The following is a 23894-nucleotide window of genomic DNA, read 5'->3' as shown; positions in this document are numbered from 1 at the left end:
TTAAGGTAGTCAGGATAAGATCCCCCAGTGTATGTAGGGATAGACTCTGCAGGGAGCGTTGAACAAGTTTTTCCTGGGTTTAAGGTAGTCAGGATAAGATCCCCCAGTGTATGTAGGGATAGACTCTGCAGGGAGCGTTGAACAAGTTTTTCCTGGGTTTAAGGTAGTCACGGATTATGAATAAGAAGTAATGCTGTGGAGTAGAGTAATCCACCTCCAAAATATCAACTAAGTTTTGCCCAGGCCCAACTCATAGTAGGCAACGTCTAAATATCTGTCGAGTGTCACCTGAAACGTAAGGGGCAAGATTAGAGGAGGGGTCATGGACGAACAGCAGAACATCATCCACATACAGGGAGATCAGGAGGGGTCCATGCCGGAACCGTAGACCACGGTTTAAGTGCCTCTCTTGCAGATACCGGACAAGCAGGTCCAGGGAGATTAAAAATAGCAAAGGTGATGGGGGCAGCCCTAACGTGTCCCACGTGACACTGAGAACAGAGCAGTAATTGAATCATAAACGCATATGGGTTTAGAATAGAGTAGCATGATCTGGTCCAGAAACGCTCGTGGGAGACCCAATTTGAGTAATGGCCCACTGAAGCGAGTCGAATGATTTTCAGCATCAAGAAGGGTGACTGCCGTGGGGATATCCATAGAGATTTTGTTCAGCACAGCAAAAATGGTCCTAAGATTCAGTGTGGTGGAGCAATGTGCACTGGCGATACAATTTGCTCCATTAAGTGCACCAGGCGCGTTGCAGTTATTTTGGCAAGGATTTTATTAGCATGATTAAGAAGGGAAAGGGGTCTGTAAGAGGTACAGAGATGGGAAGCCTTACAAAGCTTAAGGAGCAGCGTTAGGACAGCTTAGCGTAGAATAGGTGGAAGAAGGCCAGTGTCAAAGGAATCTGCATAGTCTTCAAGAAGATGGGTGCCAGCAAGAGTTTGTAGGCCTTATAAAAGCTGCACATTAGGCCATCCGGACCAGGGGCCCTGGAGCCAATGAGCACGTCTATTACCTGGATTATTTCTTTGTAGGTGATAGAGGCAGCCAGAAATTGCTGCTGTCCCTCTGTCAGCCAGACCATCACAAGTCCTCGATTCCAGACGCATCTACAGTTACACCCAAGGTACAGAGCGCTGGAAATATCACAAAAACCATCTTGGTGATACGGTCGTTGTCAACAGCCATGTCGCCCTCAGCAGTCAGGAGCTCAACAATATGATTACCATGTGGATCGGGGCACAGTAGGCGCACCAGTGTACACCCTGGTTGCTCCCCTTCACCATACCTGCATGCCAGGTCATACGCCCCCAGATAAGACACCTCCCGTACACAGAGTTCCTTAAACTCTTCCAATAAGAGCAACAGGCGGTGAAGGAGGCCAGCATCGCCCCGCATCACTGACTCACGGTCTATAGTGAGCAAGTAGAGTTCAATGCGGTCATGGCTAATGGTTCCAAGAATCCTGGCATTTTTGGCGATGCAGACACTGCAGATATAAGCCTTAAAGGCCTCCCAAAGGGTAGACTGTTCATCAACTGAACAGATGTTAAGAGTAAAGTATTCCAGTACGGAATTGCAGAATTCCAAGTGGAAAACCACGTCAAGAAGGGCATTGGCAGGTTATCTCCATTGCCGAGGCATCCCTCCCTCGTACGGGATCTGAAAAACCATCCGGACTGGTGCATGATCAGACAATGTGCAGGGTAGGTGGGCTATATCCGTCATCCAGAGATATGCGTCCTTGGACACTAACCATAAATTGATATGAGTCCAGACAGCACAGTGGTATTACGCAAACGACATGCATCGGTTAGTTGAAACGTGTCAACAAGGTCCTGAAAGACTCCCCAGGCTTGCCACAGATATTAAAGCCCAAAGAATCCAGAATAGAGTTGTATGCCACGTCTAAATCACCAGCCAGCAGTATTCAATCCACCTCCAAGAGACCCATAAGAGCTGAAAGAGCATGATAAAAGCAGGGCGCGTCTAGTTTGGGTGCATAAACTTTAACTAGCAGGGAAAATGTCCCCGCCTTGATGCCCGAGACCACCACGTATCAGCCCTCCCAGTCTACAAAGCTGTTGCAGCGTGTAAAGGGAATGCTTATGTGAATGAGGGTACAGAACCCCCGGGAGTATGAGCTGTAATAGGCAAAATAAAGACTGTCTCCCCCATGTGTAAGCATAGTTGCATGTGTGCCTGGGGGAGAGGTGAATCTTCTGTAGAAACGCAAGCTTAATGCCATGGCGAGCCGAATAAGAAAGCACTTTTTACCCTTGCGGGGGTTGTTGAGACCACAAATGATCCAGGACAAACAGGTCAGCTCCACCACCCCTGGCCTACTAGGTTGGGAAGACATCTGAGAGGGAGAAAGCGGGGAGTGCAATCATAAGTGCTACAAAATTACATCAAGAAGAACATTTGCAGTTAAACCAATAAAAACCAAAACACGATAAAGAAAACCTAAACCCCCCCACCCACACCATTGAAGCAAACAACTGGTGAAACCCAAACACTGAGAGACAAAACTACTAGAATCATAACAGTGTACACCACGGAGGTGTGGTAACGCCACAGTAGTCGGCGCCCATTATGCAGGATGGTGCTGAAAACTTGCAATGATAGGTTTGAACATGAGGAATTCATGTACCAGGTGAGATAACAAGAAGAAGCAAGGAGTAGATCAACAGCTAAGTAAGGGAAAAAGTCAGAGTCAGTGAGATAAGACTCCAGGGTTGGATGTGGATCAGTTTGGTAAAACATGGATGGTTGCATCAGCAGCAAAGGATAGAGAGCGGATAGGGGTCGAATGGTGAGAGGAGGAACCTCCGTATCCACGCTGTTCGCAGAATGCAACGGCATCAGAAGGGATGGAAAAAATGCAGGACCGCCTGTTGATTTCGACACAAAGGTAAGCAGGGAACAGCATACTATACTTAAGTCCTTGTTTCCTAAGAGTGTTTTTGACATCGGAGAATTTGCTTGCGAGCCTCATCCATAGCGACTCTGAAGTCCGGAAATATGGAGATGGTAGAGCCCTGAAATTGCAATGGGGGGGGGGCGTTCCCTTGCAAATCGATTAGCCGTGTCCCTGTCCTTATAATTTAATAAGCTAGCTACTAACGGGCGGGGCGGCGAAACAGGTGACGGCTGGTGGCCCAGCGATCTGTGGGCCCTCTCAACCGCGAAGGTGTTGGTGAAGTCTTGCCTGGTAAAAAGTTCGGTAAGCAGGCTGTCAACAAAGGTATCAGGATGACCCATGTTCGTAGATTCGGCGACCCCCATGATCCGAAGGTTATTACAGCGTGAGCGCGCTTCGAAGTCTTCATTCTTGGCAGCTGTTAGCTTAAGCAATTTCTCCGCCCTCTCCAGCTGATTCATCATAGTAGTGTCATCTTCAATTTCAGAAATCTGCCATTCAGCACCATACAGCTGGGCAGCACGACAATCTAAGTGCTCTCCCACATGATCCAGGCGACTAGTAAGGCTGTTGAAATGGGCATCAAGGGATCTGAAACCAGCTATAAGTTCAGACATGATTGTTGCCGCACCACGTAGGGGAGCCAACAACATGTCCACAGGTGAGGCTTTATCAGAGTCCGAGGGGAGCTGCTGGTGACTTGGCGTCTTGGGTTGCTCAAATTTGAGTTTCCTCTGCCTTGGGTCACCACAACGTCAGACTAGAACAGGAAGTGGGCCTGTAGTCACTGGAAGTGCAGCAGGCCAAGCTGTAAAGCGGAAGGCAAAGCAGCATGGAGTTGGATTGGCAGGTAAGAAGGCGCAAGGCTGTGGATCAGCCCCATGTAGCGATCAAAACAGCAGGCCCACTGAAGTGCTTCCTGTGAGTAAAGTCCTGTGTCATGGGTGGAAGGTGCAGGGGCCACTCAGACTCACGCGGCGGTAGGGGACAAGGCACCAATGTCATTGCAGTACTGAAAAGTCGGGCCTTGGTCAAAGAGCACAACAGAGCACCGTGCTAAAAACCTTAGCAAGGCTGAAGGGGCCCCACTGAGACTTTGGTGGTGGACGCAACAGGCGTCCAGCAGCCACTGGATGGAAAAAAGGAAAGTAGCACGCTGATGCAGTAAGGAGCTCAGATTGGTAGTAGATGCATGTATGCAGTCCTTGCAGACAAAGAGGGCACCCCGTCAGGCTAATATCTACGATCAGGGCGGCGGTAGGTGGTGGTGGTGCTGGTGAAGCAAGCCAGCAGCACTGGCCGCAAGGTAGTCAGTGCCGTAGGGACCCGCGCCCAGACCCAGAATGCCGCACCTCCATGGCTCATACGGGTTTGGAATGGGGTAGCAAAAAGAGGAGTCAGGTCCCAGAAGGGCACACACACAGCTCAGCGGGTATCTGTAGCCTCAAACCCTCAGGCTCACCCACGGCCCTTGTCGCTGTGGGGCCTCCGAGGGACATGCTAGGCCGCAGGGACCCACCAACCACGACTTGCCCCAGCAGTTAGGCTTCCATCGAGGGGCCAGCGAGCTGTATCATCACTCCAAGTCTGGGTGCCTCACCGAGCATTGCGGCGGTCAACAGATGGGGCAGGTATTGTGCAAAAACCGATGTAGGTGGGCTATTGAAGGCCAAACACCCCCCCCCCCCCCCCACCCCCCATGGAAATTCAACAACTTAAAGCTAGGTAATTTGTTACCAAGGATTACATTAAAATGAAAGAATTTCTGGAGGATAACACACTGACAAGGACATTTTATAAAGTAAGTTAATGTCTCACGGACTGAGATACAAAAAGAATTAAAACCAACACAAAAGGAAACAACTTAGCTGTTTCTGTTGTTTTATCGTATACAACCGTGAAATATCTCTGCTGAACAGCATCTATGGCGAGGTTGGAAAAAATAATCTTTAAAAAACAAGCACAAATCCCTACAGTTTTAGCAAATATGGCCAATACCTCCTTGGGAGCATACTGTTAATGTACTAGAACATATCTCAATTGTGACTTTTTTATTGAAATGGATTCTCCTGGTCTCATGGTGTGTGTTTTGCCCTATCCCAGTGCTAGTTTCTTTCCGCATGCCATGCCAGTGTCTTTGTAAAAGGTTTACCCAGGACACAAGTACAACCCCTTACAGGTACTACTGGATGCCCAATGTGTTGCTCTGCAAGTCCATTTTGGCCACTGGAGCAACAGTGTGTGTGTATATGCCTATGTCAGTGACTGCCGATGGGAGAGAGAAGGGGTCAATCACTCTTCCTCTCTCTGGTCCTATGCTGGTGCAGCAGCCTGTCCAATATTTACACCACACAGCGACACAAAACTCTTGCTTCATTGTTCTTCCCCCTCACAGTCCAACTGTAAACCACAAAATTGTAAGTCAGGGGTCAATAAAGTACCTGGTAACTCATTCTCCGGTTTGGATCCATTCTTAGCGTCCTTCTCCACAGCATGCTGCTGAGCTGCTAGTGCAGTGAGCTGTGCTGACTGCCTGATGAGGGAGACTCGATAAAAATAATTTCTCCAGAATACATCTTCTTTGACACTACAGGAGGTATTATAAAGTGTTAAAACACTATGTAATCAGAGAAATCTAATTAACAAAAATATTAGGGCACTGACATTGCAATACTATTTTTGCACACAAAGGCTCGGAACCAAATAGAGAGTAAACCTGATTTTGGAATTCTTAGTGTCCACATTCATGCTTGTACACATTATTTGCTGCCCTTTACTCATCCTACACAACTTACACTTTTCATTTAATTTACTAATCCCCCTATCACTAGGTGCCAGATCTCCCTCACGCTGATTGGCCAGCTGGGAGATAGCACTGAACAAGACATTGGTCAGATTTTCTACAATTGTTTTACTTAAGACATGAGGGTCTGCATAAATTGTCCTCACAAAGGAACATTTTATGCCCTAGTCTTGTCCGACATCTAGGACCTACTAGTTATTTTGAGTGTGGTATTATAAGGCGAGTGTATTTTCAGCATGCAGGGACCCCTAAATGTCAGCTGAAGTGTCTCATTTACTAACTCCCGAAAATACTTCCGTATTTATAATAAAAAGCATCCTTGCGATGTATACGCAGATTAGCATTGTTATGGATATGCAGATAGACCTGTCGCCCCATGGATGAAGATAGAACGACATTTGGATATCGTGTGCAAAAGACCATGTACTCAGTATTCTAGGCATCAGATAATGTTGAGCGAAGCCAGATGTGTAAGCAATGTAGTTTAAGGGAAACTAATCCAACATTGCCACGCACGCAAGTATGTACAAAAGCTCAAAGCAAAAATATTATCATGCAGAAAGAGAAAAATGTAAGAAAATGTGCAGCGTAGCTACAAGGGCCTAACTCAGGCAAATAACAATAGCATATATGGTCAGAAGACACACTGACTCATATGCCCTTTGGAAAACACCCAGGATTACTGCATTCCCTCAGATTCTATGTGAGGCTCAGATTATGCTTAACTCTTATCATTTATTCCGCTCAGAAGCCTTAAACAACACATTTGTATTCGAAGTCTACAAATCCCATGAGCGTTTGCAATAAATCAACAGTATAACCACCGAGTAAGCCCCATATAAACAATATCACGGAACAGCACTTCCTATTCTTCGATGCTTAGCAGACAGATGAGTTATTTTCCATAACCTTGCTTACTGTTTTTTCACCCCACTGTGGGTCTTATTAATGTGGGCCGTATTACTATCCTTTTTGCGCAGTGTTACATATTTATTAGCATATTTTAATAGTAATTAGTGGTTGCGGTGTACTATCTGGTCCTGTCCTCGAGGCCTTCATACAGAATGCGACCCTTGAGAGTATGAGGCTTTCCTAGTAGATCAGACACATCTTTCTGGGCTGGAGGAAGACAGTGGGGCAGTATTCTTAGATTGGCGCGGCCCCCTCAGAAACTGACTAGCTTTGCAGCATCAAGACGCATGTAGCATGTCTCGTATCAACGAGACGCAAAGTGAAATCACAGGCCCATAAGGGGGCGTGGAGAGCACGTGTCTCTCTATAGGAGGCGCGCCCCTCCCTAGCAGTCCTTGCCTTCATCAGTGCACGTTGGGACGTTCCTGACAGTTTCTCTTTCCGCTGGTTAAAAGGGGCTGTCATTTGAATAAGCGTGCCAGAGGCAACGAGGACTACATCCCTAACTAATTCCCTAACAATTTAATTGCTCCAGATAAGCGATTTGCCCGTGGAGTGTTTCTTCGACCCAAGACCAGTGTATTTAGAGGCAGAATATAGTCTAAGTGAACAATAAGCATTGGCTAGTGCAAATTTACCCAGCATGGTTAGGGAGTTTTTATCAGTGTTTTTGCCCTAAATTCCTACAACATTGACCTCTAGCTTTCACCCGATTAGCCATGGCAGATGAGCTTGAGGCCTATTGGGAGCCTGTGGAGGAGGAGCAGATGCTGCTCCCCATCCATGAGAAGTTAGTGGATGCCACAGATGCATTACTAGAGAGGGTGGTTTCATCGGCTGTGGAACCCCTGATCCGGCGAACTAATTAATTAACAGTGAGGCACAGTGTTTTATCCTCAACTGGGGAAGGCTGGAGGCTTGAGCCTCCAGCTACCGCAAAGGAGGCCTCTAAGGGCAAGGCCAGACCAAAATGTGAATATTAGAGCAACCGCTACCACATCTGATACCTTTGAGAGACTGCGCCAGGCCTTCCTAAAAAAGCGCCTAGACTCACAGGAGGATTCCCAGCTGGGTTTATATCCCCGAGGACGATTCCTGCCACCATCAGGCAGCAGATGACAATACAGGGGAGGACTCAGATACCCCTGATGTGAATTCAGTTGAGGAACCAGGCCAGAGTAGACCTTGGCGACCGGAGGGTGGCACCATCAAACCCAGGCTGGAGGATTCAGATGACCAAGACTCTGCGAAGATAAAGGGCATGCTGAACCCAAAAGACATTTATCATTCCCGTTCCAGAGACTGGGTCCCGGCGCCAAAAGTAGCAAGCTATGTGGTAAGCCGTATCAGAAAACCCATGGACCAGGAGGTCCGTGGTCACCGGCGAGCGAAATGCCCCAGGCCCTCCCTGGCCAATAAGGTGGCAAGTACCCCAGACATCGACGCCAGAATGGTGACATACATCACCAAGTTTGTAAAAATACCCTTAGAAGGGCCTGGGCCGTTCCTGTCAGGATAAGGTTTTTGATGTGCTGGGGCCACTGACTAAAATACTTGATATGGCGAAAGATGCCAGGGAGTCAGGCCATATGATTCATCCCTCGATTAGCTCAGGATGGGCTCAGAGTGCCCTATGCTTCTTAGGTAATGCGAACTGCGCATTATCGACGGAGCGTTGCCACTCCTTGTTGATCAAAATTGAGCCCAGGTTAGGAGAACTGGCCAACACTGAAGCAGGCCCGGTGGCAAATGGGGGTATCTTTGGAGAACCTTTCATCAAGGAGTGGTCACACTTTGTCGATACCTTCTCATTACTAGATTTCTGGACAAGGTCCAACAGTCTATCAAGAAGGTCTTCAGCCAGCACATTTTTTGAGGGTTCGGAAGAGGTAGGGGCGCTCCTCCAACCGCTCGTACAACTCCAACCCCCATAAGCTCCAAACAAGGCGCATGACCACAATAAATTGGGAGGGTTCTGCACCTCGAGAGGTCGTGGCGGAAAAGCAAACTTCTGTGGAGCCAGCAACGTGCCAGGTGGTACCATCTGGAAATGATATCCCTTTTTCCCTATCAGGGTGGGGGACAGATTACAATGGTTCAGTCACAAATAGGCGTCCATAACAGAGAAAGCATGGGTGCTTCCCACCTGGAGGGGCTTTCACATAGAATTCCACGGTACACCCCAACAACACTCCCGACACTGTCCTGTAGTCTTCTCACAAGAAGGGACACAGGTGGTAAACAGAGAAATGAGAGACCTTCTTGAGAAAGGGGCTATTACATAGTCAGTTTTTCACCCCAGGGGATCCTTAGCAACTATTTTTCTGGTCGAGAAAGAACAAGGGGTTCAGACCAGTCATAAAACCTAGAGAGTCCAATCGATGGGTGGTATACTATCATTTCAAAATGTAGGGCATCGATCCCCTTAGAGATGTGTTGTCACCGACTGGTTGGTACAGTTCGATCTGAAGAACACCTACCTCACCATCCAGATTCTACAATTCAGGAGTGAGACTACTAGATTTTCGAATTCACTTGCCTGTCGCCTTAGTGCTTCACCAAGGTGTTGAGGCCGGTTATGGAATACTACGTGTGTAGGGTGTGCAGCTAACAGTATACATGGATGACATCCTTCTGATGTACCAGGGAAACCCGCTTTACTCTCTCAACTTCGGATGACTCAGTCTCTGTTACAAGATTAAGAATTTATACTGAACGAACAGAAGTCGGACTGCGTGCTGGCACAGCAGAAGAACTTTCTGGGGTTCGTGGTTGACACAGTACGCCAGTGCCTCTGGTTGCCCCAGAAGAAGATGCTCCTGACTTGCCTGGAGTTGAGCAAAACCTCGCTGAGAAAGAAAATTTTCCCTATTGCATCTGGCCCGTATTGTGGGCCTTCTGTCCTCTTTGATCCAAGCGATCTTTTCAGGTCAAATGCAGTACCGGGCCTCCCAATGCCTGAAGCCGCAACACCTCAGGAGGGGCCTGACGAACACGCAAGAAATGTTTCTTTCCCCAGAAGCTCGAATGGAACTTTGGTGGTGGCTCAAGCATATGTAGGCCCGGAACGGCAGAGCCATTTTCTGATAGGCCCCGGATCAGATGTCAGTCTTCAAGGTTGGGGTGCCCACTGTGGGGATACTACCACAGGCCGACAACAATCAGGGCAAGAGAAGTCTCTCCACATCAATTGTCTGGAGCCCCTCGCCAGATCCTTTGCGGTTCAGAGCCTAGAGGCCAACAAATTGTCCTGCGCCATCTTGTTGAAGGTGGACAACATTTCAGCGGTGAAATATATTAATCGACTAGGAGGCACAAGATCCAAGGTAGTGGAAGTTTTGGCCAGGGACTTTTGGAATTATTGCCCAGATCACAAGTTGTCAGTGATGGTGGAATATTCCGCCGGAGAAATTCAATCAGCCTGCGGACTGGCAGTCCAGACACCTAATGGATTACAGCACCTGGAAGCTGGATCCCTCTCTATTTCAGAGAATGATGGCACATTAGGGGCCATGCCAAGTGGACCTTTTTGCATCACGTCTCAATCATCAGCTTCCATGGTTTTTCAGCTGGCGCCCGACCCTCTTGTGGAAGCGACGGATGCTTTCCTACAGGATGGGAGCCAGTTTCTGGTGTATGCGTTTCCACATTCTCGATGATAGCCAGGCTCCCGGCATTGATCAGATGTCAGAAGAGGGAAGTAATCTTGGTGACACAGTTTTGGAAATCGTAAGTATGGTGTCCAGTTCTTCTGGAACATTCTACGGATTTTCCAATCCTACTTCCCCTGACTCCTTTCCTACTGAAGGACCCTGAGGCAACTTGTACCAACTGGTTAGGAAGGGACTCTCCGACTCATGGAGTTGAAGATTACAGGGGACGTTGGAATGTCACAGGCCTTTCGTCAAGGGGTACCTTCCTCATCAGAAGACCCTGGGCAGATTCTACTGTCAAGAGACATGGCTCGGAGTGGAGAAGATGGTCACTATGACGTTTACGACAGGGCTTGGAACCCGTGGGGGCTAATTTAGTGCATATTGTCAATTTTCTGTCAGAATTGGTGGACAAAGGGTTAGCTTGTCGCACTGTTAATGCAGGCAGATCAGCAATTTTGGCAGGTCATGTCCCTAACCATGACATTCCGGTAGAGGAACACCCATTAGTCTGTAGGCTCCTGAGGGAAACCAGGTTGTCTTTCCCTCCAAGGCCAAAGTACACTTTGGGATGTAAATGTGGGACTTCAACTGCAACAATCATGGCAGGATAACCCCCAACTGTCCCATAAGGAACTATCAGGTAAGTTGGCAGTGCTGTCATTTCTCATATGTGACATCCGTGCCTTAGATATCACAGCACATATGTTCACTCCAGAGGGGGCATCATTCACTATTTCTCAGCGCACCAAATCCAATACCAGGTTGGTTCACTACCCTGATTTCCCGGGTCATCCACAATTGTACGTGGTATGCTGTCTGAGGGCATACAAGTCTATGATGGAGAAATAGAGACAACCATGAACTGCTCAACTGTTTATTTCCCCCAAGAAGCCTTTCAACCCAGTCTCGATGACGACTATTGCCCATTTTGTGAGATGAATACTGCATCGATGCCTCTGCCTTCGGGGCACACGCCTCCAGAGGTGCTATGGCCTCGAAGGTGTTCTCACTGGGGAGCTGCCTAGAGAATACTCTCAGAGCAGCCGATAGCTCTTCAGAATCCATTTTATTTTAAACCAATCACTGCCATGGCTTCACTGGTTGTCAACCAGCTTTAAACTAGCATAATCTGAGCCTCCGGTCCTCACATAGAATATAACATTTCCTAGCTATAGTGAAGGAAAGTTTCAATTCCATTGACAGGGAGGCGAGGATTATCCCTCCCATTTTGGTTATCAAATATTACCCTCCCAGTATCCTCTCAAGTTTTCGGGGTAAGATAAGTATATGCTGATATTGGGAACCACTACCAAGAGCAACTAAAAGCTTGCTAAGTGATGTTGACTAACTGTACCCATCAATACATGGGCAGATGACTCTAGTTCATTGTTGCACATATTGACTGTTACTAATATTGCTGATGTTGTGAGTCACTTTAAATATGTGCCAAATGTTGAGAATTTACTGCTGTTATGTTATCATTTTCTCCAGTATCAGGGATAAGAGGCAGCGGGTGTGGGGAGGAAGAGTTGTGTCCTTGACAGGGCCTGTGACCTGGGCCCAAGGACTCGACTAACTTCAAAGCAGCCTACCCTGTCACAAGCTTATGTGACTAACACCAAGGCCTGCACCATTCTTTTGTCCCCGTCCTCATCCACACAGGCCTCCATTACAGTGGGCCTCTTGTTGACATCACCATGTCAGATCCTACTGGAGTTTTAAGACCTGCTTGACAGTCTGCTGGAATTTTTCAGACTTCAAAGAAGGGGAAACAGAATGACGAAAACAAAATTGTGCATCCACTGTCTGATAGCTGAAATCTCAGCTTTGTTCTACCAGATATCAGGCTCTGAGTTTGTGGAGGGTACAGGGACTGCCTAAAACTAGATTTTATTCTTAAATGTGGGAGAACCCTAGGCTTTATCAAATAAAAGGGGGCACTGAGGGCAGCAATATGTCCAGCATACATGCCCCTAGTGTATATATATTATAACAAAGGTATGCAGTTCCTAGGAAATAATTAAGGGGAGAGTAGAGGACTGGTCGGTATAGATGGGTGTCCAAAAGGGGGAGGGGTTTCTACCACTTTAGGAAGTGGAGCCCTCACACACCCGGCTGGGTGTCATGCTTCATCATAGGGCATGCTCCTCGTCAGGCCGGCATGGCAATGCCCGACTGGCACCCTATAAGGGGCTCTGACAGAGATCTTTTATTACCAAGCCGTAAGCTGCGGTGCGCGAATAGGGCATTCTGGTGTAGAGTTTCAAGGGTGAGGGTGAGAAGTGAGGGGGATTATAAAATAGGACACAGTGGTACTCAAAGTTAATTTTAATCAGGAGTCCACTTGTCCCAGTTAAAAATGAGAATGGCACACCGCTGATGTAATGTTCAGCGGTGGCTACAGTATTTATAGGTCAACATGTTTCTTGCCTAGGTTGTCACAAGATCAAATTGCAATTCTTCAGGACCAAACATAAAATACTTATCTACACAGTGGTTGGTTCCTAATTAGTATCCAGGGAAACCCAAACAAACAAATGACCTAGCAGTGAGGTATATTGTAATAAAAACCAACCCATCCTGGGTGGCTCACCAGCTGCATTGATTGCTGGTAGAGGGAACATTAAGGGTTTCTTTTTTTTTTTTTTTTTTTTTAAACTTTATTTTTCGTTTTAATACAAACAATCAGATTTCTCCCCCCTCCCCCCGACATCAGAAATAAGCAGTACATACAGGTCCAATCAGCAAACATATACATATGGAATACCTTGGAGTGAGGCAGGCCACCGGCTATAACGTGAGAGTATCCGGGCCAGCCCCGCTCAGTGCCGCACAGGATCAGCCTCGCCATCATCACCTCCCCCCTCCCCCTCCGAAGGTAGCAGGGAATACAGCTCCCCACTCATTCCCTCCGATTCACTCTGTGGCGATTGCCCCTCCTCCGCCAACCCCTCCATACACAGAACTCGCCACGCCAGAAGGTCCCCCTGCAACTTCTCGTCCCTCCTAGAGCTCTGCATATGTGTTTCTTCCACCAGCGACCATTCCCTCACATCCCTGAGCCACGTATCGAGCTCCGGGGCCTTCCGACCCATCCAGGTAATCGCGACCCTACGCCTCGCCAAAACCAACATTAACTGCAGCAATTTATAGGCAAGTCTCCGTTTCCTCGGTTTGGGAACCAGGGCTAACAGGCAGTGTAGGGGTGTCCGTTGGATTCGGAGGCCAGTGGCGGCCGCAACGCGGCCCACCACTCCTACCCAGAACGTCTCTACCAGCGGGCAGTCCCAGGCCAGGTGTAAAAATCCCGCCCCTGCTGCGCCGCACCGAGGGCAGTCGTCCCCCCTGCCCGTTTCAAACCTACTCAGCGCCTTCCGGGTAAGGTAGGTGCGATGCATGAAATTAAAATAGGTGAGCTTAAACCGCGCGTTACAGGATACTTTCCTCGTCAAGGCTCCGATTCGCGTTCGTTGCCCTTGCTCTAAAGGCTCTCCCAAATCCGCTTCCCAGGCCGCCCACGCCGGAGGCTCCGGGGGAGCCGAATCGCGTTTTATCACCACGTATAACAATGCAAATAATCTACGGCCCCGGCCGCACGTCAGGATTACATTAAGAGTCTGCGTCATCGGGGGCATCTTCGGGCACTGCGGCCAGACCGAACGCACCACCGCCCGCAGCCCTTGATAATGTAGGTATTGTCCCCCCCCGAAGGCCGTAAAATTCCTCCGCTTGCTCGAATGACAGGAAGGTCTCCGAGGGGTACAGGTCTGCCAACACTTCACAACCCCCCTCTTTCCAGTCCCGGTATGACACCTGGCGCTCTAGTTCCACCATGGGGGCCAGGATCCAAATTGGTAAATCCCTATGGAAGGGTGCCGCACCCAAGACCCGCTCGACAAACCGCTGCCATACCCGTGCCGTGTCACCACGTAGGGGAGCGCCGCGTCCGCCCCCGACCCCCGCATCAAGGGCAATTGAAGGTCCGTCGCCGTGGCCCTGCCCGCCAGCAATCGCGTCTCCCACACATCCGTGTCTGCAAACCATCTGGCTGCCGGGAGGAGCTGCGCTGCATAATAATATAAATCGAAACGTGGGGCCTCCAATCCCCCCTCTTCATAGGCGCGCACGACCGTCCTGAGGGCCACCCTACTGCGTCCCCCCGCCCAAAGCAAGGAGGTCAGCAGTGAATTGAGGGTCCGGAAAACCCTAGGAGGGAGAGGGCATAGCGTATTCTGCAGGATGTACAAGGTCCGTGGCAGCATTACCATCTTGGCTACAGACAGGCGTCCCATTAGGGACAGCGGCAGGGCGTTCCAAAACGTCACAGACTGCCGCAGTGAGGCAGGTACCCGATCCATGTTCCGTGCGAGCGCCAATCCCTCCGTGGCGGCCACCTGAATACCCAAATACCGGAAACTAGCACGTTCCCAGCGCAACCCCAGCTCCGGCAGGGCCTCGCAGGGCGTTGCATCAAAGCCCGAAAGCGGGAATAAAAGAGATTTACTGCGGTTAATTCTCAGGCCCGACGCCTCCCCAAAACGGTCCAGGTGATGCAGCAGGACCGGAAGTGCCTCCGTCAGTGCCCTCAGATAAAACAAGGCGTCATCTGCATAGAGCGATATCACATTCCGCGTATCCCCCACCTGGATTCCCCATTGCTCCATTTCCGCCCTAATCGTGACAGCGAACGGCTCAATCGCCAACGCAAAAAGTAGCGGCGAGAGGGGGCATCCCTGTCTCGTGCCCCGTCCCAGCCGCCACTCCTCCGATCGCGCAGCACCCAGGCGCACCCTTGCCCTCGGGGCGCTATATAAAATCTGTATCCACCGACGAAAGTTGGGCCTAAGGCCCACCCTCCGAAGGACCTCCTGTAAGTATGCCCAATAAATGGTATCAAACGCCTTAGCTAGATCAATAGAGACCAACACCGTCCGATCTTCCCGACTCCTCACTTCATGCTGTATGTGGTTCAGGCGTCGGAGATTCATCGCCGTATTCCTCTTCGGGATAAACCCACATTGGTCCTGGTGCACTAAATGTGCCATATGGGGAGCCAGCCTGGTGGCCAACAATTTCGTTAGGATTTTTACGTCCGTATTCAACATGGTGATCGGGCGGTAGGACGACGGGTCATACGTATCACCCCCCGGTTTGAGAATCATACAGATTTTGCCCTGGGCCATGGTCCGTGGGAGTTCACCCCTCTCCAACACATTAAGGGTTTCTTAACGTCGGTTGGGCTGCGGCTCACTAGCCGTTCGACTTAACCACGCGCCACCAGCTCAGAGGTATGTGAGGGCCCCAGTTCCTTAAGTGGGAGACACCTCCTCCCCCTTTTGGACATCAATATATACCGACCAGTCCTCTACTCTCCCCTTCATTATTTCCTAGTAACTGCATACCTTTGTTCTAATACAAGGACCCTTGGATTACCACACACACCAGCCCTCAAAGCCTATGTTTAGTGTGGCAGAAAACATCAGCCATTTTAAAAATATACAGAGTGGGTAGGGTTAGCATTGGGAACCTTAATTCCACTGTTTATGGTGTCCCCAGCAGTCATTCCCACCCACTAGCTCGTGCCAGTCATAAATGCGGCATCTCCAGGCACCCACTTTAAAACATCCCTGGATCAGTGGAAGATCGGAAGTGGACTGAGCACAACAAACTACAAGAGGACTTTTCCTGCAACCCCCAACTGATCAGTGGCTACAGAACTTGGACTGGACCCTCATGTTGGCCTCTGCCTGCCACCTTGTGAGTCTGTAAATGCCACCCCTGAGGTCATGGGGGCTTGAGAAGTGTACTCCTGTGGTAGAATGGGACTTAAATGACTGGTGTCGGAAGGTACAATCTTCGACCAGAACAAACCTAGTTAGAGTATCCGACCAGCAGTCAGTGCCAAATTGCGGCTAGGTCCTGCTCTATTGCAACCATGGACTATTATTGGGACTTTGTGCTTATGGTGCCATTTCTACTAAAACCTTTAACATTTATATTTCCGGGTTACCTTATTGGATTTATCAATTTGGAGGCATTTTGTTTATTTCACTCTACTCTATTTTTCTAATTTGTTTTGTCATCTTATTTTGGTCTGAATTTCGACTTTATTCCTGTTTCAGTTACGCATAAATGCCTTACACATTGCCTCCAAGTTAAGCCTGTTTGCTCTAGGCCATGGCCACTAGGAGGATGAGCTCAGGTCAATTTAGTACTTTGAGGGTTTATCCTAAAAGGACGGATCATTACTTGAGGTGAGTATCTGCCACCCGGAACTAATAATCCAATTTGTTACAATACCCTTTTTACTAAAGCCCGTAAACCGGGAGTCAGCTACAACTTTCTAATTTGCCAAGAGTGGAGGGGCAATAGACCCCGTGAATCCGCTTTAACTGGACAAGTTGAAAGACTGCATGTATAGCAATTTTCCGTTGTTAGATCATCGCGTTATCCCACTTTTCCTCACAAATGTCCCAAAGCAACCTGCCATCTATGTTCAAGCTTAGAAAAAGCTCCAGTGGTGTGACTGATCAAGGTCTTGAAAATTTACGATACAGCCTTCCTACCTAAGTTACGAGAGAATTAACTTGTATTTCTGGAGGCTATGACTCAGTTGAAGGTATTTAAAGTATTGGGTAGTGTGAAGCAAACTTACAGAAAATGGCAAAAGACTAATAGCATTCGCAGCCCACAAATACCAGATCTTAGAAATCATAATCAGGTCCCAATCTCTCAAACCTATTCTGGACTCAGACGTGCATTAGAATAGATTCCAAAGGTGGCGTCTCCAGGGTAACCACTCTCCGCCATTGCAGCCTTCCAGGATCAGACCACAGTCTCTGTCAGGATGGGTAAGCAAGCAGAGGCTCTACCACCATACATGGCTATGGGATACCACATATTGTTCAAAGCCTATCCTCAAGGAGAGATGGCTTCAGCTGAACCAAAAAAGCACAGATTGTTCAAAACTACCAAGCTGAGAGGCCTAATGATATCTTTTGTTAACATGGAAGGCAATGCCATCATAGATTCCATTGGAGAGGGAGGCAAGAGAAATTCTCTGGAACCCAGACAAAGGTGTGCACTATGGCACCAAGCCCAAGGAAAATATTTTCTCCCACTCAAAAGCGAGCATTCTGTACTACATAGAGGAGCTTAGGTGGGATGATGATTTTGTATAATGTCAACTCCCCTAAAAATAAAATAGCGAAACAGTAATTTCTTCAGTTTCTCCAAATATAAGCAGCCAAACTCTATACACCAGCAAGAAAAACAAATTGAAAATAAACTGCTTACTGCTTTGGAACAAGATCAAATCTCATTCTGTTCAGGAGCTCATCTTCCTGTAACATTACCAAGGCAACAGGATACATCTGATCAAAGTCAAATTGAAAATGAACTCCTGCAGGTGGGTCACGCAGAAAGTTTCGCCGATCCTGTATATCAATGGGGTGGAAAGTAGGGAAACATTATTCATATCTATTTTTTTTTTACCTCATGTGGTATGTAGACATACAAAAGTACATCAAAATTATACCTATGGATAATAAATAAACCAGACCAGGTATTTCCATGCAAGCACACTGAACAAACTGACAAAACAAATAGGCCTGGGTCAACAAAAGAACATTTTAGAGTCAGAGGCCGATGTGGAGAGTTCTCCAGTAAGAGAAAACAATGTGTTAAACAAGCATTATGAAGAGCGTACACCTGAAGGAAGACATTACTGAGAGCTGTGTAATCTGCTATCGGAAGTATGGCATATAAAACATATATGTCAGTTGTCTCATCGACAGCCGTGTAACGTTAGGGAAGTTTTGCGCTCTTATTCGTTGCTGAGCTACAGAACCAAATTAAATGGCTCCAAAGAAAACAAATACTGAATATTGAGCAATTCTTCTCAGCCTAATTTAGAAACATCAAAAGAAGAAATATGCCGCAGATCAACACAAGATCCTCCTAATAACCCTCCGCTTGTGACCAGGTTGCTGTTATGCTCTAATGCAAAGGGTGAGACAACAGCAATGCAGGAGGCCATTGTGCCTAGGAGCCATATGACCTTTCTGACCATTACCGGACGATCTGGCTAAAAAAGAGGGAGCAGCGCTTGGAAAGCTTGAACCCCTGCAGGCCTGGGGTATGCTTTCCTTAAGCGAGAGTCAAGTACGTCCCAAAAGAAGAACTCTACCTGAAGGAGCTGGGAATGAGATTTGGTGTCACTGATGGTAAAATCCAGGCTGTGAAAGATGTACGGTGGCTTGTGTGGGCACTAGGCATTGATGTATTACTGTGAACATCAGTCAATCGTCTAGGTATGGGAAGACATGGACACCATTCCTTCTGATGTGAGGGGGTACCACAGCAAGACACTTTGTAAACACCCTTGGAGCTATGGTCACTCCGAAGGGCAGCACTTTGAACTGATAATGCTGACCACTTGACACAAACGGGAGGAGCTGGCGATGTGCTAGGTGAATAGGGATGTGGAAGTAGTCATCCATCAGGTCAAAGGCTGTCATGAAGCCGCCTTGCTGTAGTAGAGGAATTACATCCTGGAGTGTCACCATGTGCAAGTGTTCTGACAGGATGTACTTGGTGAAAGGCCAGAGGTTGAGAATGGGCCATAGTGACCAATCCTTCTTGGGAATGAGGGAGTATAGCCACTTGCCAAAGTGTTCTATGGCTCCTTTACTGAGTAGTGTATGCATCCCCCCTTGAAGTGGATGCTGAAGTTCCTAGGAGAGTTTGTATTCGCAAGGGGATGTCTGGTAGTGTCTGAATGAGTTGTAGACAGTACCCCTCTGCTATGACACGGAGAACCCACTAGTCTGAAGTGATCTCTGTCCCGCGGGACACAAACCCTCATAATTTTCCCCCAACAAGTGTAGATGGTGAGAGAGAAGGAAAAGGGAGTCCCTGCCTGGCCAGTGCCGACCCTTTGGAGGGATGCTACTTTGCCCCTGCCTCAGGCGTTATACCCTCTCCTGTAGTAACCCTGAGAGGGTATTTGCTACTGCTGTTGCCTGGGAAAGAGAGTGAGATGCCTCGGATGGTGGTTTTAGCCCCTCTATTGTGTATGGCGAATGGAACCACGGGCAAATGGGAGCTGTAAGGCACCCACAGCTTTAGCCATCTCAGTATCCTTCTTTATTTTTTCCACTTGCGGACGAACAGACACTCTCCATCAAAAGGCAAGTTAACCAGGTGCTGCTGGTATGTATGCGAAAAAGGATGCTGGTATTTACCCCCAAACCCCAGCATTAGTGTTTGCGGCCTAGGGCATATCTAATATTAGTGTTGGAAATAATTTTTCCCATGGACGATTTACTCCTGGCCCTTTTTTGTACTGGTCTGGGAGGTGTTGGAGCAACTCCTTCATTTCGTCCCAGTGGGCACGCTCAAACCAGGTGAGTAACCCTCACAGAACTGGTGATACGCCAGTATGCCGAAGACTGGACCACTACAGGTTTCCCTGCTGTGTTCATTTTCTTACTCTCCTGGTTGGGAAGAGGGGCATCCCCTGTGCCCTGGGAATGTGCCCGCTTCCGTGCAGTGTGGGAAACTAGGGAGTCAGGGGGTAGTTCTCCCCCAATGTAGGGAGGGTCAGAAGGAGAAGCTTTTTACTTCTGGTTGGCCCTAGGCATGATGACTTGAGCCTTGAGAAGCAACTCAAAGGGCATGACTTGGCGGTAGGCTCTGACACCGACAGTTCTGTGTGCATCGGCTCCAACTCGCCTGTCTGGTGCAGACCACTGACTTGCAGCAGTGGCAGACCGGATGACTGGTCTGCGAGTTCGACTCCTGACTCGATTGAGGGCGATGCTCAGCTTCCAAGTGGTGTTGCTACTTACTGCGGTCTTCTTTGGAGGTGGGCACTGTGTAGGGGGAGGCTAATCCATTTCTATGTCATAGCCAGAGTCCTCCTCTGTCTCCAGTACCCGACTGTCTGCACCGGAAGCCTGTGTTTGCCGCTTGCTCACGGTCCCCTGTTCGCCAAACAGGTCCAGAGTATACTCTAATCCATGGTGTACCAGAGACGCTGATGAGATGCAACAATAAAGACTGTATCAGAGTTTTCTTGTTCCTGAAGGCAAGGAATGCCGAGCAGGAGTCTACTTGATGGTTTGGGGACAGACCACGGTTACGCACCTGATAGAGGTCTGTCCTTGGGTACTTCGCTCGGCACTTCGGGCAGTACCTGAATGAAGTAATCTCTAATACGTGTACATTCTCTGGTGCAGATGAATGAACGGAGCCCTCAAGGGGCTAGGCCCCATACATGGAATCAAAATTGTTTGACCATAGAACTGAAGCAAGGGCAACTGACACTTGGAACCAACGTGGAGTTTCAGAGTGTTGTTAGTTTGAGGAGTAAGAAAGGATCTGAACAGGCCCTGTGATAACCTCACACACCGTCGAACCGAAGCTCGAAGGAACATGTCTAAACCCGACGGTGGAGAAAAAATCTAACAATGGAGCTGAAACCCATGCACATTACCAGTAATGAGTGGGGTCACTATACCACGTGAGCCAAAAGACTTCTTCAAAGAAAAACTAGCATACGTTTGAGCCCAACACTAGATGGCAGGAGTATGCAGGGGATGTGTATCTTCAGCTACACATGCCAAAACATGCTAAACATAATGCTTCTTAGCAGCAAAATTTTACTCAATTGACCTTTGAGTGATAAATGCATGTGTATATGAACCATAGGGAAGAGGGGGGATTTATCCCCCCAAGATTTTCCTTCAATATTTTGAAGTGGAAACTAAAGATAAGAGTGGCAGACCAAACATATTCTTCTGAAGCCATGTCGTTTATCAGCTAGGTCTCATTGAAGGGCTGTAATCTAATGAGCAAATTCTGTGGGGATTCAAAACCTCTTGTTTTGGGAGTTATTTAATTGTGGACATCGAGGTCTTGGATCTTCCCTGAAATAGATCTGTTTGTCAAGCGAGGCTTACTTAGGAAGGCAGTAGAAGATATTTTATTTTGATATTACTGCTAGCGTGGCCAACTTGAGAAAAATATTGATGTTAGAAGAAAGGCTGAACACCTCTACCACTGAATTAAATATGTAGCCAAAAGAAACAGGTCTCAAAACCCCAACAGTGTTTGGTCTTTAGGTTACAGCTCTTCATAAAGATGCTTGTGACGAGCAGCAAGATTTCAGAAGGGCGTGTTCGGTTACTGTATTTGATCTTCAGTGTCTGTTAACACATTCCGAACAGAAAAGCACACCTTTAAATACTAGGACTATTATATATATATTTGATTTAAAGCATGAGGAATATATTTATTGAACTCTACATGCTAACAATAGTTGCATAACAATCATTCATTCATCCAGCTTCCCCCGTGACAAAGTTGTTTGATAAATGGTCCACTGCACTAATTCACTATGTATCATTCTACTTAACCACCCAGTTTGAGAGAATACTGAACTAATTCAGGATTGGATCTTCTCTATACAAAAGCCTCACTTGTATATGGTCAATATAAAATAATCTTGTGACATATTTAATATGAATATAGGCTATATAAATGGATGACATGAGAACCAACTTATTTTGGTTATTGAGAGGCACTGTCATTGTCATAGGTTATTCTTTGAAGGTTTACAAAATTAGAACTTTAAAAAATACCACCTAATTCAGTGACATATCATATACTTAAATGAGACACTGATAAATGTTGAACATCTGATTTTTTTATTTTAAAGTATTTACATTAATTTGTCATGATATTTGTTTCCTGATTTACATCTTTTGATGGTGTGGCTAGTGCTTTGGCCCTTAGAACCATGCCAGACACTTGGCTCACTTCTTCCCAAAGCTGTCCCTGCCCCCAGCCCCCAGCAGAAATGTAGTGTCTCCATCCCCCTTGAAATAAAAGGAATCCATCTTATGATTCTGCAAGTTGTGCACATTTCAGGAGCAGCACGCAAAAAATAAGAACACTTTACAAAAAGTCATTGGCTAAACAAAATAGTTATTTTTATGAACAGATAACATCATACAGCATTTTAATAAACCTTGCAGTGCTTGCTGGAGCAGTCTTGGGGTTTTACAGTACTGCAAATAGATTTTTATATTACCCAATGATACTCATTACACAGACACTGAAAGGATGAATGGCTGGGTTAGCTCTGAGTGGGACGAGCAATATCAATTTATTCAACAGTGCAGGGCTATTTGTGCAGAATGTTCTATTTCCTGAAGCACTATAGCGTGAAAACACAGATTAACATCACACTGACTTCCAGGGTCATCATAATTTAAAAAACATTGCTTGGATGGGCAGGGGAAAAAAGAGGTAGGCCACATTTAGGCTAATGTGCTGCTAACTGAAACAATGGGTTTAATAATATATAGTTATATTTACTGTTAGAGAGAGGCTTTACAGAGGACTGCTAAAATCTCAATGCAAGAAAAACATACACATTTGGAGAATAGAATATTGTATGCATGTAGTGGCCATTGGTTTAATGTGATGCCATCTTTCTGGTGTTACTTCATATCGTGTAAACATACTACAGAAGATCAGGATGTTAGTGAGCACCTGAGGTTGAATAGGTGGCATTATAGGCTGCTAAAACGAAAGCACTGTGCATTGTCGTAAGTGGGCATTATAAACTGTGATACTGCTTGCAAGAAAAACATAAAAATGTGGGTAGTGGCCATTGGTTGTATGGCTGTAGTGGTTGGTTTAATGTGCTGCCAGCTTTCTTGTGTTACTTTGTAAAGAGCACGTCTTTCTGGTCCCCTAGCTGGTGGCCTCAAGAATTGGGTACTTTACCCACACCAGTTTCAAAGGTCAAGAATTTACTGATTTTATTCAACACTAATCTCTCATTCAAAAATCAGATCAATGATATCACTTCCTCCTCCTTCTTCACCCTGAAATGACTCAGTAAAGTTTTCCTTTTCATTCCGCATGAGCTGCAGAAAACAGTGGTAACAGTTGTTCTGTCTAAATTGGACTACTGTAATGCTCTCTTCCTCAACCTGCAGAAAAAAATGTCTGAACAATTCACAGATCTTATAGAACACAGTACCAGACTCTTATCAGGGATCCCTAAACATCAGTCTGTCACGCAAGCTCTGACCCAACTACACAGGGTTCCCATAAGGAAGAGTATTGATTTCAAGGCTTTGTGCATCGCGTTCGGGGTACTTCATGGCGCTGGTCCAAACTATCTTAAATGTAGGTTCCAGTGGTATGCCCCGTCAAGATTCTTATAATCATCCACAGCTAACCATGTAGTAGTCCCGCGATTCAGATTAGTAAACTGGGGTGGCAAAGGGTTTGTGACCTGCACATCCAAACTCTGGAACACTCTTCGATCTCACCTAAAAAAAATGGACAGGCTTGCTTCCTTTTAGGAAAGCGCTTAAAACATGGCTTTTTTAGCCAATAGATTCTGCCTTATACACTTGCTTGGATGTTTCTCTTCCTGCCACTTCCTCCAATAGGTTTATTTCAGTGCCCAGATGCCTTTGGGAATTAGCATGCTTTATAAATTTGATTTTCAGTTCATTTCCCTTCATATCAAGTTAAACATACTACAGATTATCAGGATGTTAGTGAGTAC

The 23894-nt window shown here is 47.1% G+C and overlaps 1 protein-coding gene across 2 annotated transcripts in view; it reads right to left on the bottom strand.

Moving 5' to 3' along the window:
* The window catches only part of SYAP1 (synapse associated protein 1), a 159535-nt gene that overhangs the window by 49884 nt on the left and 85757 nt on the right, over nucleotides 1-23894 (bottom strand). For both annotated transcript variants that reach the window (XM_085622231.1, XM_085622232.1), the window contains exons 5-6: nucleotides 17597-17736; nucleotides 5371-5516 (exon numbers count right to left, since the gene is read on the bottom strand). In XM_085622231.1, coding sequence (XP_085478357.1) covers nucleotides 5371-5516; nucleotides 17597-17736 — 286 coding nt within the window. The remainder of the gene's footprint in view (nucleotides 1-5370; nucleotides 5517-17596; nucleotides 17737-23894) is intronic.

Source organism: Triturus cristatus, chromosome 8 (genome assembly GCF_964204655.1).
Source record: "Triturus cristatus chromosome 8, aTriCri1.1, whole genome shotgun sequence".
Taxonomy (NCBI): Eukaryota; Metazoa; Chordata; class Amphibia; order Caudata; family Salamandridae; genus Triturus; species Triturus cristatus.
The sequence above is the reverse complement of the archived record's forward strand: the minus strand, read 5'-3'. Positions and strand labels throughout refer to the sequence as shown.